This window comes from Notamacropus eugenii, chromosome 1, assembly GCF_028372415.1.
Source record: "Notamacropus eugenii isolate mMacEug1 chromosome 1, mMacEug1.pri_v2, whole genome shotgun sequence".
NCBI classification, from domain to species: domain Eukaryota; kingdom Metazoa; phylum Chordata; class Mammalia; order Diprotodontia; family Macropodidae; genus Notamacropus; species Notamacropus eugenii.
The window spans coordinates 593,117,385-593,135,894 of record NC_092872.1 but is presented as its reverse complement, the minus strand read 5'-3'; the positions used below and the strand labels follow the sequence as shown (position 1 = coordinate 593,135,894).

The following is an 18,510-nucleotide window of genomic DNA, read 5'->3' as shown; positions in this document are numbered from 1 at the left end:
CATAAATAATGCCAAGTTATTATAATACTAAGGCAATAGGCCTCCCTTTTAATGAATACAACCCTTTGTGTTGTCAACTTCTTTCTTAACACCAATAAATAATTTGGGAACTAGAATGACCCCTATCATAAAAGGAGACTTAGTGATTTCTCTTATTACAACGTCTCATATGGTCACACCCTACTGGTGACTCACTCACTCCAAAGTATTCTCACAGCAACACCAACAAAACCTGAAATGCTTTTTTAAAAAAAATCTACATCTATTTGGTAAATTTATTTTCACTACCTTGGAGAAAACACACAAAAGACTACATTAAACAGGACAGCGATTAATAAAAATCCTGCTCTGACTTGATCAGAGACTTCTATAGTCAATGAATTGTGCAAAATTTATTCATCTTATCCAAGACTTGATACAGTATCTAATGAATTCAGAATCTTGAACAAAATTCAAAGGTAAGTAGATTTAATCAATTTCAATAGCACAGTCAAATGTCAGAAGGGCCCCATAAATAGATTGAATGGAAAGTTTAAGAGAAATATAGTTTAGTGGTAGTGACACTGTTAATATGAAAAAAACCTAATGAAACAAACAAAGAAATGTGCCTAGCATGTGCCCAGTGGGGAATATAAAGGAAGCATAAAGACTGCCTTCAAGGTACTTAGAATCTAGTTGAGTCAGTATATATTTATTCAAACACTATTTAAGTACCAAAGGAGTGAATACAAGTAATTAAATTGTTACCCAACCTGGAAAAAAGCAGTGAATATACTAGCTATCACCATCCTTTCCTATCCAGAAATCCGCTACGATCCTTTAAGGGTTCCCCTGGAAAAAGTCCCTGTTTTTATCCATTCTTCCAGCTCCATAAATGTCATCAACAGAACTTTTAGGACCTACAAATATCACTATAGTAATAGTCACTATGAATCCACACTAAATACTATGTACCTCATTGGAGTGAATAGGTTAAGATAACACAAATAAATCTAGTAATACGGTTTACTTTCCACAATTTGTAATTTCAAATAAACATTTTTACCTGTTTCCTAATAAAAAGGTCCAATGTTTCTCAATAAAAGCACAAATATCTTCTTTCCATCTGAAATAACCTTGGCGTCCAGTTCCTTCCAGAGACAAATTATACATAGCCAACATGACAACCTGGCACACAAATGGGAGGAAAAAAGTGAAAAAGATCATACACATTCAGAACTGCAAAGGAGCTGAGACATCATCTAATTCAATGCTCTTTTAAGGGGGGGAAACTGAGTCCCAGCAAAGTTAAACAATTTGCCCAAGGTCACAGATCAATGCTAGGACTTAAATGCTCGTCTCATCTCCTCTCAAGCACAATGTTCTTTCCACTACGCAACACCGTCTCTTTTCAAAAAATTTTGAAATCCTTAAAAAACATTTTTTGCCCAATTTTTTTTTTAACAGTTTGTATCAGATTCTGAAAGGACTTCTATAAAGGTTATTTTGAGAATGTAAGAGGTTGGGATGTATCACAGTTAACCAACAAAGTATTAATTATTCACAAAAATTAAATAACCATTTTACCAAACAGCATGTCCAACAGGAAGACCTGTTGATACACTCCTTTCAAACTAGCTTTTTATATGAGATGCTTCAAATAATCTAATTTCAACTTTTTCTGACTTCTATGATTTCTCTATGTTAGGATCTTAAAATTCTTAAGAACCATAGAACTGGAAAAGCCTTTAAAAGCATCTAGTCTGGTAACCTCAATTACAGATAAGGAACCTGAGGCCCAAAATTACTAAGTGACTGGTCCAACAAGGTCACTAAGTCATTAGCAGCAGAAAAGTGAACCTCAATTTTTAGGTTTAGAGCTAGAAGAGACTTTAAAGACCACTAAGTCCAACCCCTTCTTTGATAGATGAGTAAGAAGTGTGAGACTAAGTGATTTATACAGGGCAGGACAAATAGAAATTTTGTTCACATCAGTAAGCTGCCAACCCTACACTATTCCAGAAAAATGTGAGACAAATATTTTATTTCTTTGGCATATTCAAGATATAACCTAGCACACTGCTATGCACTTATCTAACATCTGGTCAATAAATTTTAAAGGAACTAAATGGTAATTCTTCCTGTTGCTACCCAAGGATCTGTCCTCATCATCCCATTCTCTTCAACCCCACTTTCTTCATACAAGCCATTTCCCATGTTTCAATGGACGCCCCCCCACCCCAACTCTGATTCTCCATCCACTGAAGTCCCTTCTCAACTCTAATAACCACTTCAAGTTTGATTTTCTTGCCTCCACAAACACAGCTTCTAACACTCTATCCCAAAAATAATGTCTTCAAATTTCTCATGATACACTGTGTGGTCCTTTGCTTAATAACATTTACATGCTATCTTAGTACAAGATTATTAAAATCTAATACGTGCCAGGCACTATGCTAAGTGCTTTACAAACATCTCATTTGATTCTCAAAACAACCCTGGAGGTGGGTGTTACTATGACCCCCATTTTACAGCTGCAGAAACTGAGGCAAACAGAAATTAAGTGACTTGCCCAGGTTCACACAGCTATTAAGTGGATTTGAATTTAGATCTTCCTGATCCAGGAAGTCTAGGCCCAGGTCTCCAACCACTGTGCTACCTAGCTTGCCTATCATATCATAGTCATTTGCAAAATTAGAATGTGAACTTCTTAAGAACAGTAGCTGTAGTCTTGAGAATAGTACTGGTACCTTACACATAATTAAAGGGTTTTTTTTTTTTTTTTGTTTAACCAAATTACCTAAGGTGTGCAGGATAGTATTCTAGGAGCTGGGGGAAATGAAAATTTTACATATGATACCTGCTCTCATGAGACTTATAAAATAACACAGAAACTATAATAAAAATAATACATTTTTTATTATAGGAAATTAGAGGAAAGGGTATTACCAACTGAAGAAGGGGAAATCAGGGAAGGCTGAAAAAGTAGCACTGGCCACTAAGACCAATTCAATTTTTTTAAGAATAAAGAAAACAGCTAACATTCATATAGCCCCTTAAACTTCCCAAAGAGTTTTTATGTAATTTGATTATCACAATAATCCTTTGGGGCAGATACAATGATCATTATCTTCACACCATTATATTCCACCTGATGCCGGAAACTTATCCACAAACTTGCCCTGTATTTATTTTGTATATACTTTTCTGTATAACTGCTGTCTTGCTCCTATATAATAAGCTCCCTGAAGGAAAAGATTATGTCATTTATACAACTGCATTCCTAGTTGGCACAATACTAGACCTTTTATTCATGATTATTTGGTTAACTGATTGATTTTACCTAAGAGGCAACTTAAGGTAAGAAAGTTTAAGCAATCTGGCTTATCATCATACAGTGAGATTAGAAACCACATCTTATCCAACCAAATTCAGCACTCTTTTAGCGTATATCACCTTGCTTCTTTTATTTTGTATAAACAAGAATAACTTATCAAAATTAATTTGGTTCTATACTTAGATAACTGCATCTGAAGGTAGATTTGACAGAAAAAAATTTTAATGCCTTTCTTTAATTTCTGTTTTTTTCCCTCAATTACAAGATCACAGAACAGAAATTAGAAATTATCTAGTTCAAACTAAGGGCCTAAAAGAACTTGCTCTAATTAAGAATTCAGGTCTTCAGGTTTGTAGTCTAGCACTCTTTACACTACACCAAAAAAATACTCAAATTTTCTACCTACTACTTATCTATTTACATCCTATACAGGTTAATGGCATCTATAGACAAAGCATAAGCCTGATGATGGCACAAATGTCTGAAAACGGTTTCTCACCCATATGTAAGGAGAACAGTGACCAGAGAAGTTCTTAAAAGACTCATAACTCAGATGTATGGGCATTATTAAAGAAACAGTTTAAAGGCTGCAGCATGTGATCAGACACCAGTCATTCGTCTTGGCAAGATGGCACCTTAAACAGAGAAGGTTCCACCCCTGCTGACACCATCCCTTCCTACCGGTAAGACCACCACACACCTACCATCTACAGTAGAACACTGCAAGTCTGGAGGGCATCTGGAGGTTACTTAACTCAGTTCCTAGAACAGGAGCTGAGAGCTGCAGGAAGGGCAAAGCAGCACACTCAGAGAATGGATAAACTTCATCATCATTTCACATATGCTGCAAGCCAGTGGCTCAAATCCAAGTGTGTAACAGGAAAGAACAATCAAAAGAAAATAGATGTCTTGAACCACTTCAAAAAACAAGAGTTTTTTTGCAGTTAGGAGTTACTGCAACTACCCAAATAAATCAGATACCAAAGGTATGCTGCTGAGACTTTAATAGAAAGGAGGGAAAAAAAATTTCCATTATAACTTTCAGCTAGTTATGTGGGCCAAAATGCCCCCAGAGTACACAATCTAATAGTTTCAGCTCAGGGTCTTCTCCAAATTCAAAGCGGTATTTTTTCTACTATACCACTTTGCCTCTCCTCTGTGCTATCACATCAGCAAAAGCTAGAACAAAAGGAGAGGTGAGGTGCTGTTGTTAAAACAGTTAGTTGCTATTTCAACCTCCAGAAAAGGTATAAGTCTAGCTTTGACGGGCAGATTATTTATGCTTCTTTCTGTTGCCTATAATACCTTAGGCAAGCCACTTAACCATTTTCTAGAGTGTCTACATCACTAAAAGGTAGGGATGAACTAGATCTTTAAGGCTGAAGTATTGCATATATATATATATATATATATATATATATATATATATATATATATATATATATATATATATATATATATATATATATATATATATATATACACACACATACACATAGGGAGAGAGAATTTAAATTGTTGTTTTCTTTTAATATGAACCAAACTTTCATGAGATACTATTGTCAACCTTCTATAATAGATTTTTACTTACTTGCTGCCATGTCAATCTCAGCCTTTCAAATTGTTCTTTACCATCCTCTGAACAATCTGAGCAAGTAAATCTAAAAAAGTTATCACCTTTGAGATAACTGAGCTGTTCCCTCAGCTGATCTAAAACAAAGTAAAAGGCAAACACAATTATTTAAGTTTTTCAACATAACAGGCAAAAAGGTTATCATATTTTATCAGTTCAATTTTTTCTACCTATCTTTGATCATATCTAAACTCTTACATCATAAAGGGTGCTGTGCTTTTTGAGCAAAAGCAGAATTGAGAAAGCACAAAGTAAAGGCAAGATGCGCAAATCTGGGATATCTACCCCAAATATTCACATGGACTATCTGTGCCCAACCTGTGATAAAACATTCCGAGATTGTATTGGTCTGATCAGTCACAGCTGGACACACTGAAATTTCACTTTATTATGGTGATGTCATTTTGGTCTTCTTCAAAGCTGAAGGACAACAGCTGCCCATCTAAACTCTTCCAGTGGTAGAAGGGTTCTCTATGATGCCAACCTTTCACCTTGAAACTTTCATTATTTTATGCAAGGAGAAAATTGTGGTAAGCGAAAAAAAGGGTGACAAGGAGACAAACCTCCTTCTCCCTTCAATGATCTGTCACTCTAGTAGTCTTATCCTAAAAACTTCTATATAACTTTCAACAATCTATCACTCCAGTGGTCATCTCTTCAAAACGTCTATATACCTTTACAATTCTAATCTAACACTTCAACAGACTTAGCGGGAAAGAGATAAAAGGCGAAAAAAATGGCAATTTAAGTCAAGTTTTCAGGACCAAAATGTTTGAAGTTATTTGCATAAAAAAGGGTAAGATCCATTTTTAATAAATATCATTCTATCTGATTCTACAGGAATAAATTGCTTTAATATTCCAGCAGATGATAAACCACTGCATAACTTTTGGCAAAACACAGGACAACTCCCCTTCTCAAACTGGACCTACAAAGAATATACCCTGCTGAATTTGTCAGACATTGATTTTGATTTAAGCTAAATTACACTACAATGGAATAATTTTTATCCATTTAACACACAATACTATACTAAAGTCCAACAGAAGAATCCCTATCTCCGTATTAGATTATATGGCTAACTACTTAGTAAGGTATGATGTTTGATTTGTGATGTTACCAAAAGATTCAATAACAACTACTTTAACAACATGGAAAAGTAACAAGAAGATATTACTTGAATTTATATTACTATGAAAGCCTCCTTGAAAATTTCAAGTTCTGTTTAGTCAATAAAATCAGTTTTCAATTATTGTTACTTTAAAAAAAAACCACTAAGCTTTAGGAAAGAAAATGAAAGAAAGAAAAAAATAAAAGGTCCTTACTGGCTGATATCCACTTTTGGCATTTATCACAGAAATAAGATAGCTGCTCTTCCATCCATGACACATCCCCTTCATCACTATTCAGTGAATCTCCACTCTGATCATGAGATAAATCCACTGAGCCTTGATCCTCAGATTCAACAATCAGGAGTGTTTCCCCTTCCACTTCACCTTCCTCCAGACCTTCTGAAGTGGATGTTCTCGTCGCATCATCATCATGACGACTCATCAGCCCACCAATGTGGACATTGTTATCCATCCTTTCTTGCCAGGAAGATTATTTTTTTCAATGACAACACTGGGGTATGGTTACCCAGTTAATATTGTTCATAACAGATAAAAAGAGGCTGTCTTTAAAAAGTGAATGATCACAATTAAAATCACTTAAATAGCAGGAATTTTTAAAGCAATTTTAAAACTTAAGTGCTATAACCCACTGTCTTTTTCTTTGAATGTTTAAAGGGCAAAAAAAATTACATGGGTGGAAGCAATCACTTAACTTATGACACGACATAGCTAAACAAAAAAAATTCCAAAACAATCTAAGCCTGTTTCATTAATATTTCGTTCACTTCACAACTCATGTTTTTTGAGAACCTTTTGCCAATAACATCTTCTCTCTTTCTGCTTCAAGATGCTTAGTCAAAATAATCTGTTCTTCCAAAAGATGAACATTTTCTTTTTTCCGATTTTGCCTCTCTATGTCTCTGAACACTCCGTCTCGAAGCCTCTAAAACACAAGGAAGGAACTTTAGTAACACCTTGAACACCAGATTTCCACCCACTAGTAATACAAGAAAAAAAATGTCACCAAGATGCACTTCAGACTTCCAAGTACAAACCCAAGTAGTGTTTGTTCTAATTTACCTAACTACAAATATGCAATATAATACAGATTATTTAATAAACACCATTTAAATCTTGTATTTTAACACATATTTTAACAAAACATTTTCATAATATTCCCAGAAAACTTCTGAAGGCTTAAGAACGAACTGAAAGTAAAGAATAATGCTACTTAGGCTTTTTTTTTAAAACCAGTGTAAACCAGAGTAAGATTTCACAATTAGGAAACACACTGCTTTAACTACAACTTTTAATTACTGTAACTGGGTACCAAGAATTCAGTTATCATAAATTATCCTCACTCATTAATAAATAACTGGGAAAAAAGAATTTTTATTTGTTACAAGTATCAAGTATAATAAAATCTACTTCAGGTGAAATTGTTGAAAAAAGGGAAGGTGTAAAAATAATCTAAGAAATAAAGAATACTAAAAATAACCTCCCCACAAAAGGTGACTTACATTTACAAAGAGTACTGGACTACTCCATAAAATTCATCACTGGGAATCATTTTGTTGATCAAATGAAGAAAAAAAATTACAACCTTCAGTACTTGAAAACTGCTCATATGTAATCAAACAAGCATTTATTCAGCACCTATGACTTGCCAAGCAGTATGCTAGGCATAAGGGATACAAAGAATGTATGCCTACTCTCAAAAAATTTACATTCTAACAGAGGATACAATGATGTGTGTATGCATCATTACAGATGTATATACACCCATACTTGTGTAATGTACTAGAAGCAGTAAATATAAGTATAAAACACGTTTATATCATATGTACATAAATATACAATGTAAGTATAGAGAAAGCAAACAAATACAGAATAGTTAAAATAAGAATAATTTGGGAAGGATACTAGCAGTGTGGAGGATTAGTAAAGGACAATAGGTTGTTAGTAAGCATTCCTTCAGTCATTTATTCATCAAGAATGTATGGAAAAATTACTTGATGTCACAAGTTATCTAGCACATACCTATTTAAATGCTAAATCCCCCAGTAGAACATTAACTTCTTTAAGGCAAAGCTTGGTTTCCATTGCCTTTGTATTTTCAGTGATTAGTACAGTTCCTTATAAATTAGGTGCTTAGTAAACTTTTAAGATTGGATTGCTTAGCACTAGCTATAGGAAAATAAAAGAGACTATCTTTGTCCTAGAAGCTTTAGGCCCATCACATTTTACAAGATTAAACAGTCTTGAGGTTATGCCACTCCAGTGTTTGCAGAAGGAACTAGGAGTCTAAAAAATAGGCTCCCCAGGGGAAAATGAAACCAGTTTTCAAGTACTGTAAGGACTGTTCACAAGGAAGAGGGATTAGATTTGTTCTTTTTTGGTGAGAAGCAAAGAATGCAAGTTGAAAGGAAACAAATTTAAGCTTGATAAATTTGCATGGAGTGCAGGTAGGTAGCACAATGGATAGAGCGCCAGGTCTGGAGTCAGGAAGACTGGAGTGCCCATCTGGCTTCAGATGCTTACTAGCTGTGTAACCCTGGGGCAAGTGATAAAATAGCTAGCCCAAATGGCACAATAAAGTTTGTAAATATCTTTACATATTTTATATCTTATTTGATCCTCACAACCTGGTGAGGTAGAAGCTATTATTATCTCCATTTTACAGATGAGGAAACTGAGGCTAACTGAATTTAAGTGACTTGCTCAATGTTATAAGTGTGTGAAACAAGATTCCAACTCAGATCTTCCTGTCTAGCATGCCTGGTCACAGCTCCAATGAGCTAAAACAACATAGTAACAATAAATTGGTAACAGTTATGGAACACATTATGTACTTTGTTACAATTAATTGTAGCAGCTGGCATTAACGTTAACGCTTCACAAGGTTTACAGAACACTCTACAACTACTCATCTCATTCATAAGCATCTCACAAGACACCCCGAGAGATAGGTGCTATTATTACCCCATTTTACAGATAAAGACGGGGGCGGACCGAGGTGAAGCGACCCGCAAGGCTAGTAAGTGTGAGAGACCGAATTGGAATTCGGGTCTTCCTGATTCCAGGTCCAGAGCTCTATCCACAAGGGTACCCTGGGTTTACGGAGCTTATAGCCTAAGAAGGGCAAAAGAGACAAACACGTGTGAAAGGACTCACGTTTGTACAGCGTTTGGGGCTTTACCGACCCATTCTCCACACCAAACCCCCGGAGTATTAACACTAAGACTCGCCCCATTTTGTAGGTGGGTAAACGGAGAACACAGCAGCATTACCACTGTCACGATCACGGCGGCAAAACCCCACTAAAGGCAGCTGGGCTTTCGACCGGTGAGAGCGCAGACGAAAAGGGCTGCAGCAACGCGAAGGCCACGCGAAAAGGAAGAGGAAGTGAAAGTGGCGGGCCCGAGCCAGGTCGGGCCGGGAGGCGGGGCCTCGGAGCGCGCAGCCGCAGTCGCCTAGTGCCCGCGGGCCGCGTGCGGAGCACGTCCAAGGAAACTCCGCCCCTCCCAGGAGGGGAGGAGGTGGGGAGTGGGGGGAGGGGAAAGTGGGGCTATATCACGTGGTCCTGACCTCTCGGTCCTGCTTCTGCCGAAGATGCACCCCGGCGACCGTGCCCACCGTGAGCACCACAGAGAGGCCCAGCACCACCTTGGAGCTCCTCGACATCCCTCCCGGGCAGCTGGCCGCGGAGAGGCGGCGAAAGCAGCCGTTACCCACAGGAGCGAAGCACCGGACGACCAGAAGGCGGGGAGCTGGGCTGCGGCGACGAGCGTGCACGACGGTGGCGAGCCCCTTCCGGCGTGCGCGTCCCCGGGCCTCCTCCAGGCTTAATCCCTCGAACGCCGAAAGTCCCCCCTCCGACCTCGCATTCCAGGCGCAAGCAATAGTGAGCTGAGAAATCGATCACGCTTTGCTTTCTCGCTGTCTCGATTTAGAGTGGAGTGTTCTGATTCCCTCTGGCCACGTGATTGCAGCTCCATAGCACCCTTCATCTCATCTTTCGTTTTCCATACCCCCCCTCCTTCCGCTTTCTTCCACCTAAAAAAAGTCTAAAACTACTCCAGGGAGAAACTTAGGGAAAATGGGCTCCTAAAACTAGACGGACCTTTTCTAAATAAGAGTTTTGCGGCATGGAAATTGTATAAAGGTTTAAAATGGTAATTTTTTATAGCAATGCCCAAAGCTTGCCACCTTAGTAGGCACCAGATTAAGTAAAGGTCCTCAGTGATCAAGCGTTCCTTCTAGTTTTTCTAAGGCGTATAATAAAGAGTCACAGGCTAATGGAAGATATTTGGCATTTCACTCAGGGTAGGGAGACCTGGTTTAGACTTTGTCCCCGGACGGGTTGGGGCCAATGTTCAGAATTTTTCCTTGGAGACTTAAAGCGTTGACTTTCCTTCCCCTTTTGACTTCTGTATTCCACTTTAATAAATGAATGAATTTTTACAATGTTTTATTAAGCACCTAACTGTGCCAAGCATTGTGCTTAGCCTTGGGAATATGAAAAGGGTTGCTAAAACACTCTTTGCTTTCAGGGAGCTTTCTTTTTAATGAGGTGACAACATAAACTGGGAACTGAATGACTGGAGGGGAACAGGGTTTTGTAATTTAGAAGGGCATTCGGATAGTAAATGGAACCTTCATGGATACACCTTTTTCAGTATCAACGGCAGCATTGATTTGATTGTTTCAGAACTGGAAAAAGGGAAAATTGGAGGGAGGGAAGGGGAGAGGTAAGAGGTTTTTCAAGGTTCCATAATGGTTGATAAAATGACCAAAGCTGGTTGTTCCAAGAATGAGATTTCTTAAAAATTACATAGTCTCACAGGATTGAGAATGAAAATATATCTTAGAATCTGTTACAGCTGTATCATTCTGCAGATAAGGAAACTGAGGCCCAAAGAAGTTGTTATTGCCCGGATCAGAGAGTTTAATAAATAGCAAAACAGATTTGAAGGTCTTCTTAAAGCAAATCCGGTACAAATTGGAGACAGATACAGTGTATCATTGTGTTCTGCCTAGGAAGACAGTATTGTTCTCAATCTATTCCCTTCTCTACCACCACCCCACAGTCCTTGGGAGAGGGCTGAGATGAGAGCTATCTCAAAAGCTGAAGTAGGAGGATCTAGATTCCCTTCCTCCCACCTCCTCTCACCCACAGTGAGAAAGGAAAAAAAATTCCAACCATGTATAAGTCAAGTAAAATAGATTCCCATATCGGATAAATAATAAGTTAGATTTGGACATGGACAATGTGGGAATTTGTTTCTCACAAAGTCTAAACTTACCAGTGGTTTGGTGTGAATGTATGTATGTGTAAATATATATGTATTATGTATAATGAACAGTACATATGTATTAAATATATAAACATATATGTTAATTACTTGTTCAGGTTCTGCTCATTTCATTTTTATCAATTTATACAAGTCTTCCCAGGTTTCTCTGAAACCATCACTTTCATAATTTCTTACTCCACAATAATATCACATTATTCGTATACCTTAGCTTGTTTAGTAATTCTCTAATTGATGAGCATCTCTCAGTTTCCAATTCTTTATCACCACAAAAAAACTGTTATAAATATTCCTTTTTATCCTTTTTTGATCCTTTTGGGTTATAGACCTAGTAGCAGTGTCACTGGATTATGCACAGTTTAATAGTTTTGGATATAGTTCTAAATTGCTTTCTAGACTGTCTAGACTAGTTCACAGTTCCACCACCAGTGCATTAATATGCTTTTTTCTCATCTTACCTAATCTAATGGGCATGAGGAATATCTAGGTATTAATTTGCGTTTCTCTATTAGTGATTTAGAGCATTTTTTCGTATGGCTATTGATAGCTTGTATTTCCTTCTCTGAAAGCTGCCTATTCATATCCTTTGACCATTTGTCATTTGGGGAATGGCTTTTATTCTTGCAAATTTGACTCATTTCCCTATATAGTTTAGAAATGAGACCTTTATTAGAGAAACTTTCTCTTAAGATTTTTCCCCAGTTTCCTGCTTTTCTTCTAATTTTAGCTACATTTGTGTAAAAATTTTAAATTTTATATATTCAAAATGATATATTTTATCTTCTGCAAACCTCTCTTTGTTGTTTGGTCATGAACTCTTTATCCAAAGATCTGACAGGTAATCTCTTCTATGCTCCACTAATTATGATGTCACCCTTAATGTCTAAATTCTGTACCCATTTTGAGCTTATCTCAGTATAAGGTGTGAGATATTGTTGGTCTATATATAGTTTCTGCCAGACAACTTACAATTTTCCTGACAGTTTTTGTTGAATAGTGAGTTCTTGCCCCAGTAACTGGGTTTATCAAACACTAGATTACTGTTTTTATTTGCTTTTGTATATTGTGTAACTAATCTGTTCCACTGATCAAATTTTCTATTTCTTTTTGTTCTTATTATTTTTCAGTAGTATTCTATTCTTTGTGAACACATTTGGGGTTTTCTTGGCAAAGATACTAGAGTGGTTTGTCATTTCCTTTTCTAACTCATTTTACAGATGAGGAAACTGAGGCAAACAGAGTTAAGTGAGTTGGCCAGGGTCACACAGCTAGTAAGTATCCAAAGCCAGATTTGATTTTATGAAGATGAGTCTTCCAGATTCCAGGCAGGAACTCTATCCACTGTACCACCTAGCTGCTATTTCTAGCCTGGTACCAAATTGTTTAAGTTTGTAGTATAGTTTGATATATGTTACTACCAGACCCCCTTCCTTCCCATTTTTTTCATTGATTTCCTTGATATTCTTGATCTTTTGTTCCTTCAGATGAATTTTGTTGTTATTTTTTTCTAGCTCTATAAAGCAATTTTTTGGTAGTTTAAGTATGATGGCCCTGAATAAATAAATTAATTTGGGTAGTCTTATCATTTTTATTATATTTACTCAATCTTCCCATGAGCAATTAATACTTCTGCAATTATTTATAGGTCTTTATTTCTGTGAAAAGTTTTTCATAACTGTGTTCACCTAGTCTTCGTGTGTGTCTTGCCAGGTCTTTTATCTTTTTAGAAAAATATAGATTCCCTGTTTATCTCTTTTTAATTCTATTTTTATTTTTGCTTTGTCTGAGATCATGATTGTTACTCCTGCTCTTTTTTAAATTAAACTGAAGCATAATGGATTCTGCTCCAGGCCCTTATTTTAACTCTATGTATCTTTCTGTTTCAAGCATGTTTCTTATAAACAACATATTGTTAGATTCTAGTTTCTGATCTTTTCTGCAGTCCTCTTCCATTTTGTAGGTGAGTTCATCTCATTCATATTCATAGTTATGACTATTAACTCTTTTTCCTTCTATCCTATTCTCTTATCCTTTTCCTTCTCTTTCTTTCCCTGTCTCCTCCTTAAGAATCTGTTTTGCTTCTATCCACTGCTTTCTTTAATCTATGCTCCCTCTCATCCCCCCTCCTCCTCCCTTTACCCTTAAGCCATTTTCCTCCTGCTTTTGTAGGTAAGAATTTCTGTTCCCAACTGTGTTTGTGTACGTATTTTCCCCTCCTTTAACCAGTTAATATGAGAGTAAGATTTGAGTCTGTTGGTTTGTGCACAGTTGAGTTTCAGTAAACTGTCAAATTACTTGCCTTTTCAATTAGGGGGAAGGAGAGGAAGGGAGAAAATTTGAAACTCAAAATTTAAAAAAATGAATGTTAAAAATTGTTTTTAAATGTTATGGAGGGGACAATAAAATGTTGAATAAATGTATTCCTCCTAGTTGAGCTTCAGTAGATTGCTGCTGGACTCAATCACTGTTACCCCACTAGGAGATTCTGCAAGGTTTTGAGTGATTGAACTTCTGGTTGTCCTTTGGTTTGGGTCTCCTGCCCTGGTTATTTCACTATATGCTTATGGGTCAAACTAAAGGTTAAAATGGAGACTGCTCTTCTTTGAACTCAGAGCCACCCTGCTAAATTTCCCGAGCTTGTTCCTTGTTCAGTGATCAGCTAGAGCCCCACTTGCTCATGACCACTCCTCTCTGCCCTGGATCTGTGACCCAGAACTGGGTAAGAAGTAATGGAGCTACCAGGTGGTACCTTGTTCCCATCCTTGGGATCTCTTTCTGTTCTGGTGCTTCCAGTCACGGTGCTGTGTCTTGGTCCCCTTTTTATCCCTAGGCACTAGAGCACTCACACACTCCCCCTTTGTTGTGCTGCTGCAGGCTTCTGGCTAGCCTCCACTCATGTGTCCACAGACCTCTCTGTCTCCTGAAACTTCCCTGGCCTGGAAAAATGACTCACTGTGACTCTTGACTTTCTTGATCAGAATTCAGTCTGGCATATTTTGTATGCAACTGATGACACAATGAATGCCTGGAATCAGGAAGACCTGAGTTCAAATCTGGCCTCACATACTTACCAGTTCTGTGACCCAGGGGCAAGTCACTTAGCTGCTGATTGCCTCAGTTTTCTCAACTGTAAAAGGTGGATAATAATTGTACCTTCATTGCAACGTTGCTATGAGGAACAAATAGATAATATATCTTTTTTTTTATGTGATTAGCATAGGTCATGGCATATAGTAGGCACTATATAAACGTGTATTCTCTTCTTCTCCTTCCCTTCTAGTTGTGGAAGGAGACATGCTGGGTGAGCTAGGCAAAAATGCTTCCTCGCACTCTGCTATCTTGACTCTACCCTCTGACACCTGTTATTTTCAATGTGTCCCATAGTGGATAGAATACTGGAGTTGGAGTAAAGAAGTTCTGGATTCAGATATAGCCTTTGATACCTACTAGCTATATAGGCATGTCACTTAATCTCACTAAGCTTCTTCAGTTTCTTTATCTGTAAAATGGTGATAATAAATATCCATAGATCTACCTCACAGGATTATCCTCCCTCTTAACCCCACCCAGTTCCTTTTTTCCCTTTAATTATGGGTATGTTTTAACTCACCCAAGGAAAGGCTTGCCTTAGGTGCAATGACCTTCAGGCAGGAGAAGGAAGGAGTGAGGGGGTCAATGAACCTCCAAGAAGCTGTCCCCTGAATTTGGCCTACCTTGGTTATGTTAAGGTCTCATCACTCCAGGTTTAGTTTCAAAATGACTGGGCTCTGTCCTCCACAGCCCAGCTGCTCAGTAATGCAGATGAGGACCAGGGATTTTATAAGAAGTTTTCTTAGGTACATCTTTGTTGTCACAAGCAGGTAAGTACCAGGAGATAACTACCCAGCTAAGTAAATCATAGGGCTAGAATTTTCTGGCATGGAAGATTCCAGAAAAGGTAAGATATATTAAACTGGAGGAAGATGTATATCTAAAGCAGAGGCTGACTTTAAGCCCAGGTATCAATCCAGGTTTATGGATCTCAAGCCTATAAAACAATTTTTTTTTTAGGTGGGGAATCTTGAATACAGATCATAGCTACTCCTGGACAAGAGATTCTCTGCTCCTTGAAGTAAGCAGAATAATTTATGCTTCCAGAGCTTTAAAGTAACTCACAGCTCATCTAGTCCAAGTCCCTCATTTTTACGGATATAACCAGATCCCATCAAACCTAGGGCATTTTTTACCTGAGATTCTCCTAATTGGTAGACAGAGTGATGATGTAACACTAGCTAGATGAAGACAGGAGTTTCTACAATAGTTTTGGGGAGGAAAGACATTGTTTTTAACAGTCATATGTGCTGGAAGGTCTCTTAAGGACCAACTTCAGACATGTGGAGAGACAGACACAGAAAGTAGGGAGGGAGACAAAAGGGGGAAGGAAGGGGAAAGAGGCCAGACAGAAAGGAGGAGATGGAAGGAGAAGGAAGAGGAAGGAAGGGAGAGAAGACAAACTTTGAAAACTGCAGACGTATATGGGAAACTGGTTCTTCTACATGTCCCAGATTTCTGCTTTGCTGCCCTAGAGACTTCAGGGAATTTTTCTATGAGTGAGATTAAGGCCTCTTTGAGCTGAGATCTCATTTCACGCCCATCTAAAGAGATCATTCACCCTCTCTGTTTTCTGGCATATTCTAATCTGAAGAACTGATCTAATTTCTGTTTACTTTTTTCTTGGATAAATGGGTTAATTCACTATTTGTGATGGTCTTTTGTCTAGTTAGCCCTTGGTGAGGAGGTAAATTTATGGGTGTAAGCTAGAGGTTGTTGTTCAGTTGCCCAGTTGTGTCTGATCTTGTGATCCCCATGGACTTTGTTTGTGGAGTTTTCTTGGAAAATGTACCGGAGTGTTTTTGCCATTTCCTTTTCTCCCGTGTCTCCATTTTACACATGAGGAACCGAGGCAAATAGGGCTTGCTCACGATCACACAACTATACATGTCTGAGGCTGGGTTTGAACCTAGGTCTTCCTGACTCCAGACCCAGTGCTCTATCTACAGAGCCACTTAGCTGCCCCAATAAGGAGTAATGGCCAGGAAAATAGCTTTTTTTTTCCAACCTAAAAATCTTAGATATACTTCTAATGCAGTATCCCTCTGAGGGCCTAGAGAACAGAAGGACCATTCTGGTGGCCCCCTTCACCTGATGTGATCAAGTTAAGAATCACAGTCTCTCTTGGTGAGGGCTGGGCAGGATTCCAGAGATATCTATCAATCATTACCTCCTGTGAGCGGCATTTAGACAACCCTTATAGACATACATATCTTATAGCAGCCTCCTATATATAGATAAGGATTCTGGAACCAGGTGCTCTTTTCATGCCACTGTACTGCTTCCCTTTGACTTGATTTAATTTTGTCTTGTTAGCAATTGAAGAAACAGACTGATTTCTCACCTAATAAGAATTTTAAAGGAATTATAATGTGTAAGTCTACTGTCTAGGTAAAACTGTAGGCCTCAGGAACTAATGAACCTTTCCCTCTATCCATATGTTTATTTTTCTTCTATCATTTTGTCTGTTCTTCTTGTCCTCTGTCTATAATTTTTTTCTTTCTCTTTGTCTCTTTCCACTGTCTCTTCTTTCCTCCCGCTGTTTCCCTTTCTCTGCCTTTCTTAACTAATATGAATGTTAATTTATCTTTCATTGTATTTCTTAAATGAAGTTTTCTGTTTCCTATTCTTAAATTTAAAAGCAGAAGACTAAAACACTTTACATTTCTCTAAGCAAAATATTAAATTTCTTTTTATTTAAATGTGTCTTTGGGTTGGTTTTTCTTTTTCATGGATTCTTAATAGAAAATAGCTTTCCCAGGAAGGACAGCAGACCATGCAATTACAGATACTTTTTATTTTGGAGTTCCATTATCCTCCTTTAAAAAACAACTATTAACCATTAATCATGTAAGAAAAAAAATGAATCATCTATCCTACTTTTTATTTTCCTGAATGACATTGTTTCTTTTAATTTAACATTCTCTAATCCTAAAATGTTGACTTATAGCAAAATGATGACAGACTGTGTATGCAGGTCTTGAGAAGCAGCTGTTGATTATTTTCCCATTAATTTAATTTGGCTATAATGAAAGAAAAGTTGTGTTGGGTTTTTTTTTTTTTAAATATCAATGAGTAATTTGAATATGGGCTAAGAAATTGAAAGGGTTAGGGGGTGGGAGATGATCAGCAAACACTTGGCAAGTTTCCATTTATCTGAAGTTTTCTCTAGGAAGGAAAGAAAAATTTTGGGGAGGGAGGGTCAATAAGGGAAAGGGAGGTGCCCTGGCAAAATACCCTTAAGCGCACAAACCCAAGAAGAACAGGACTGTCAGCCTTACTGCTCAGTTCTTCCCTGCCATGTATTCCATCAGCCAGGGAGACAAAATTTCTTTCCTATACTAACACCATCTCATTGCAATTTCCACCCAATAACTACTTCTTTTCCAAAGTCAAACTGAAGCCTTGGAACCTACTGCTGCTGTTCCATTATCACAATATTTTGGGACAATTTTGACTCTTTGTCTTTGTCTTTGCTTCCTTTCCCTCAAGCAACTGTGATTCTGGCTCTTCTTTCCTTCCTCAACTCCAAACCCATTAAAGGGAGACAGAAGAAAGGTGCTGGGTTTTAAATTTTGTTGTTTGACTCAAACCTTCTCCTTGATCATCCAGAATCTTTAGTGAGATATGTGTGCCACTAAGAGAATTACTCTATATAGTTTGATAGAGAGGTAACCTCTAGTATAGAATTTGGAACCTTATTTCTCTTGAAGAATATTATACCAACTGAAGAAAATCAATCAAAAAAAACTCACAAAGGGAGAAAAAAAATGTAATACTATTAGAGATTGGGGGGGAGGGATGTTTGTGGATATTTTTGTGATTTTTTTTTTTTTTGACAGTGGCAAAATGAAAAAGCTATAGTACCACAAGAGCCCTGTGCTACATGTTAGGGGAGAGACAAGTTTAGATAAAACAGAAGCCCCTGTACCTTTGAATCTTGCAATCTAGTGGGAACTCTGGCTTATTAAATGCCTTTATTCTGGCTCCTGGCTACTTCTATAATACTTTCTTCAGGATGGCTCTGCAAGCACCCAGCTTGAT

General features: G+C 37.6%; 2 protein-coding genes and 1 non-coding gene across 4 annotated transcripts in view; all 3 read right to left on the bottom strand.

Annotated features, from left to right (window-relative positions):
- The window catches only part of KAT14 (lysine acetyltransferase 14), a 32,678-nt gene extending 25,966 nt beyond the window's left edge, over positions 1-6,712 (bottom strand). For both annotated transcript variants that reach the window (XM_072634532.1, XM_072634533.1), the window contains exons 1-3: positions 6,275-6,712; positions 4,908-5,026; positions 1,046-1,167 (exon numbers count right to left, since the gene is read on the bottom strand). In XM_072634532.1, coding sequence (XP_072490633.1) covers positions 1,046-1,167; positions 4,908-5,026; positions 6,275-6,533 — 500 coding nt within the window. In that variant the 5' untranslated portion in view covers positions 6,534-6,712. The remainder of the gene's footprint in view (positions 1-1,045; positions 1,168-4,907; positions 5,027-6,274) is intronic.
- On the bottom strand, positions 3,913-4,155 carry LOC140521874 (small nucleolar RNA SNORD17). Its single transcript, XR_011973152.1, has one exon. It is a non-coding gene; the product is annotated as a small nucleolar RNA SNORD17 (small nucleolar RNA).
- A 124-nt stretch (positions 6,713-6,836) lies between the features above and the next one.
- Positions 6,837-9,779, bottom strand: PET117 (PET117 cytochrome c oxidase chaperone). The gene is made up of 2 exons (XM_072634534.1): positions 9,650-9,779; positions 6,837-7,004 (listed from the first exon to the last, which is right to left on the bottom strand). Exons 1-2 carry the CDS (start codon positions 9,743-9,745, stop codon positions 6,855-6,857), a joined length of 246 nt encoding a protein of 81 aa, XP_072490635.1. The 5' UTR covers positions 9,746-9,779; the 3' UTR covers positions 6,837-6,854.
- Between the last annotated feature and the right edge of the window lie 8,731 nt (positions 9,780-18,510).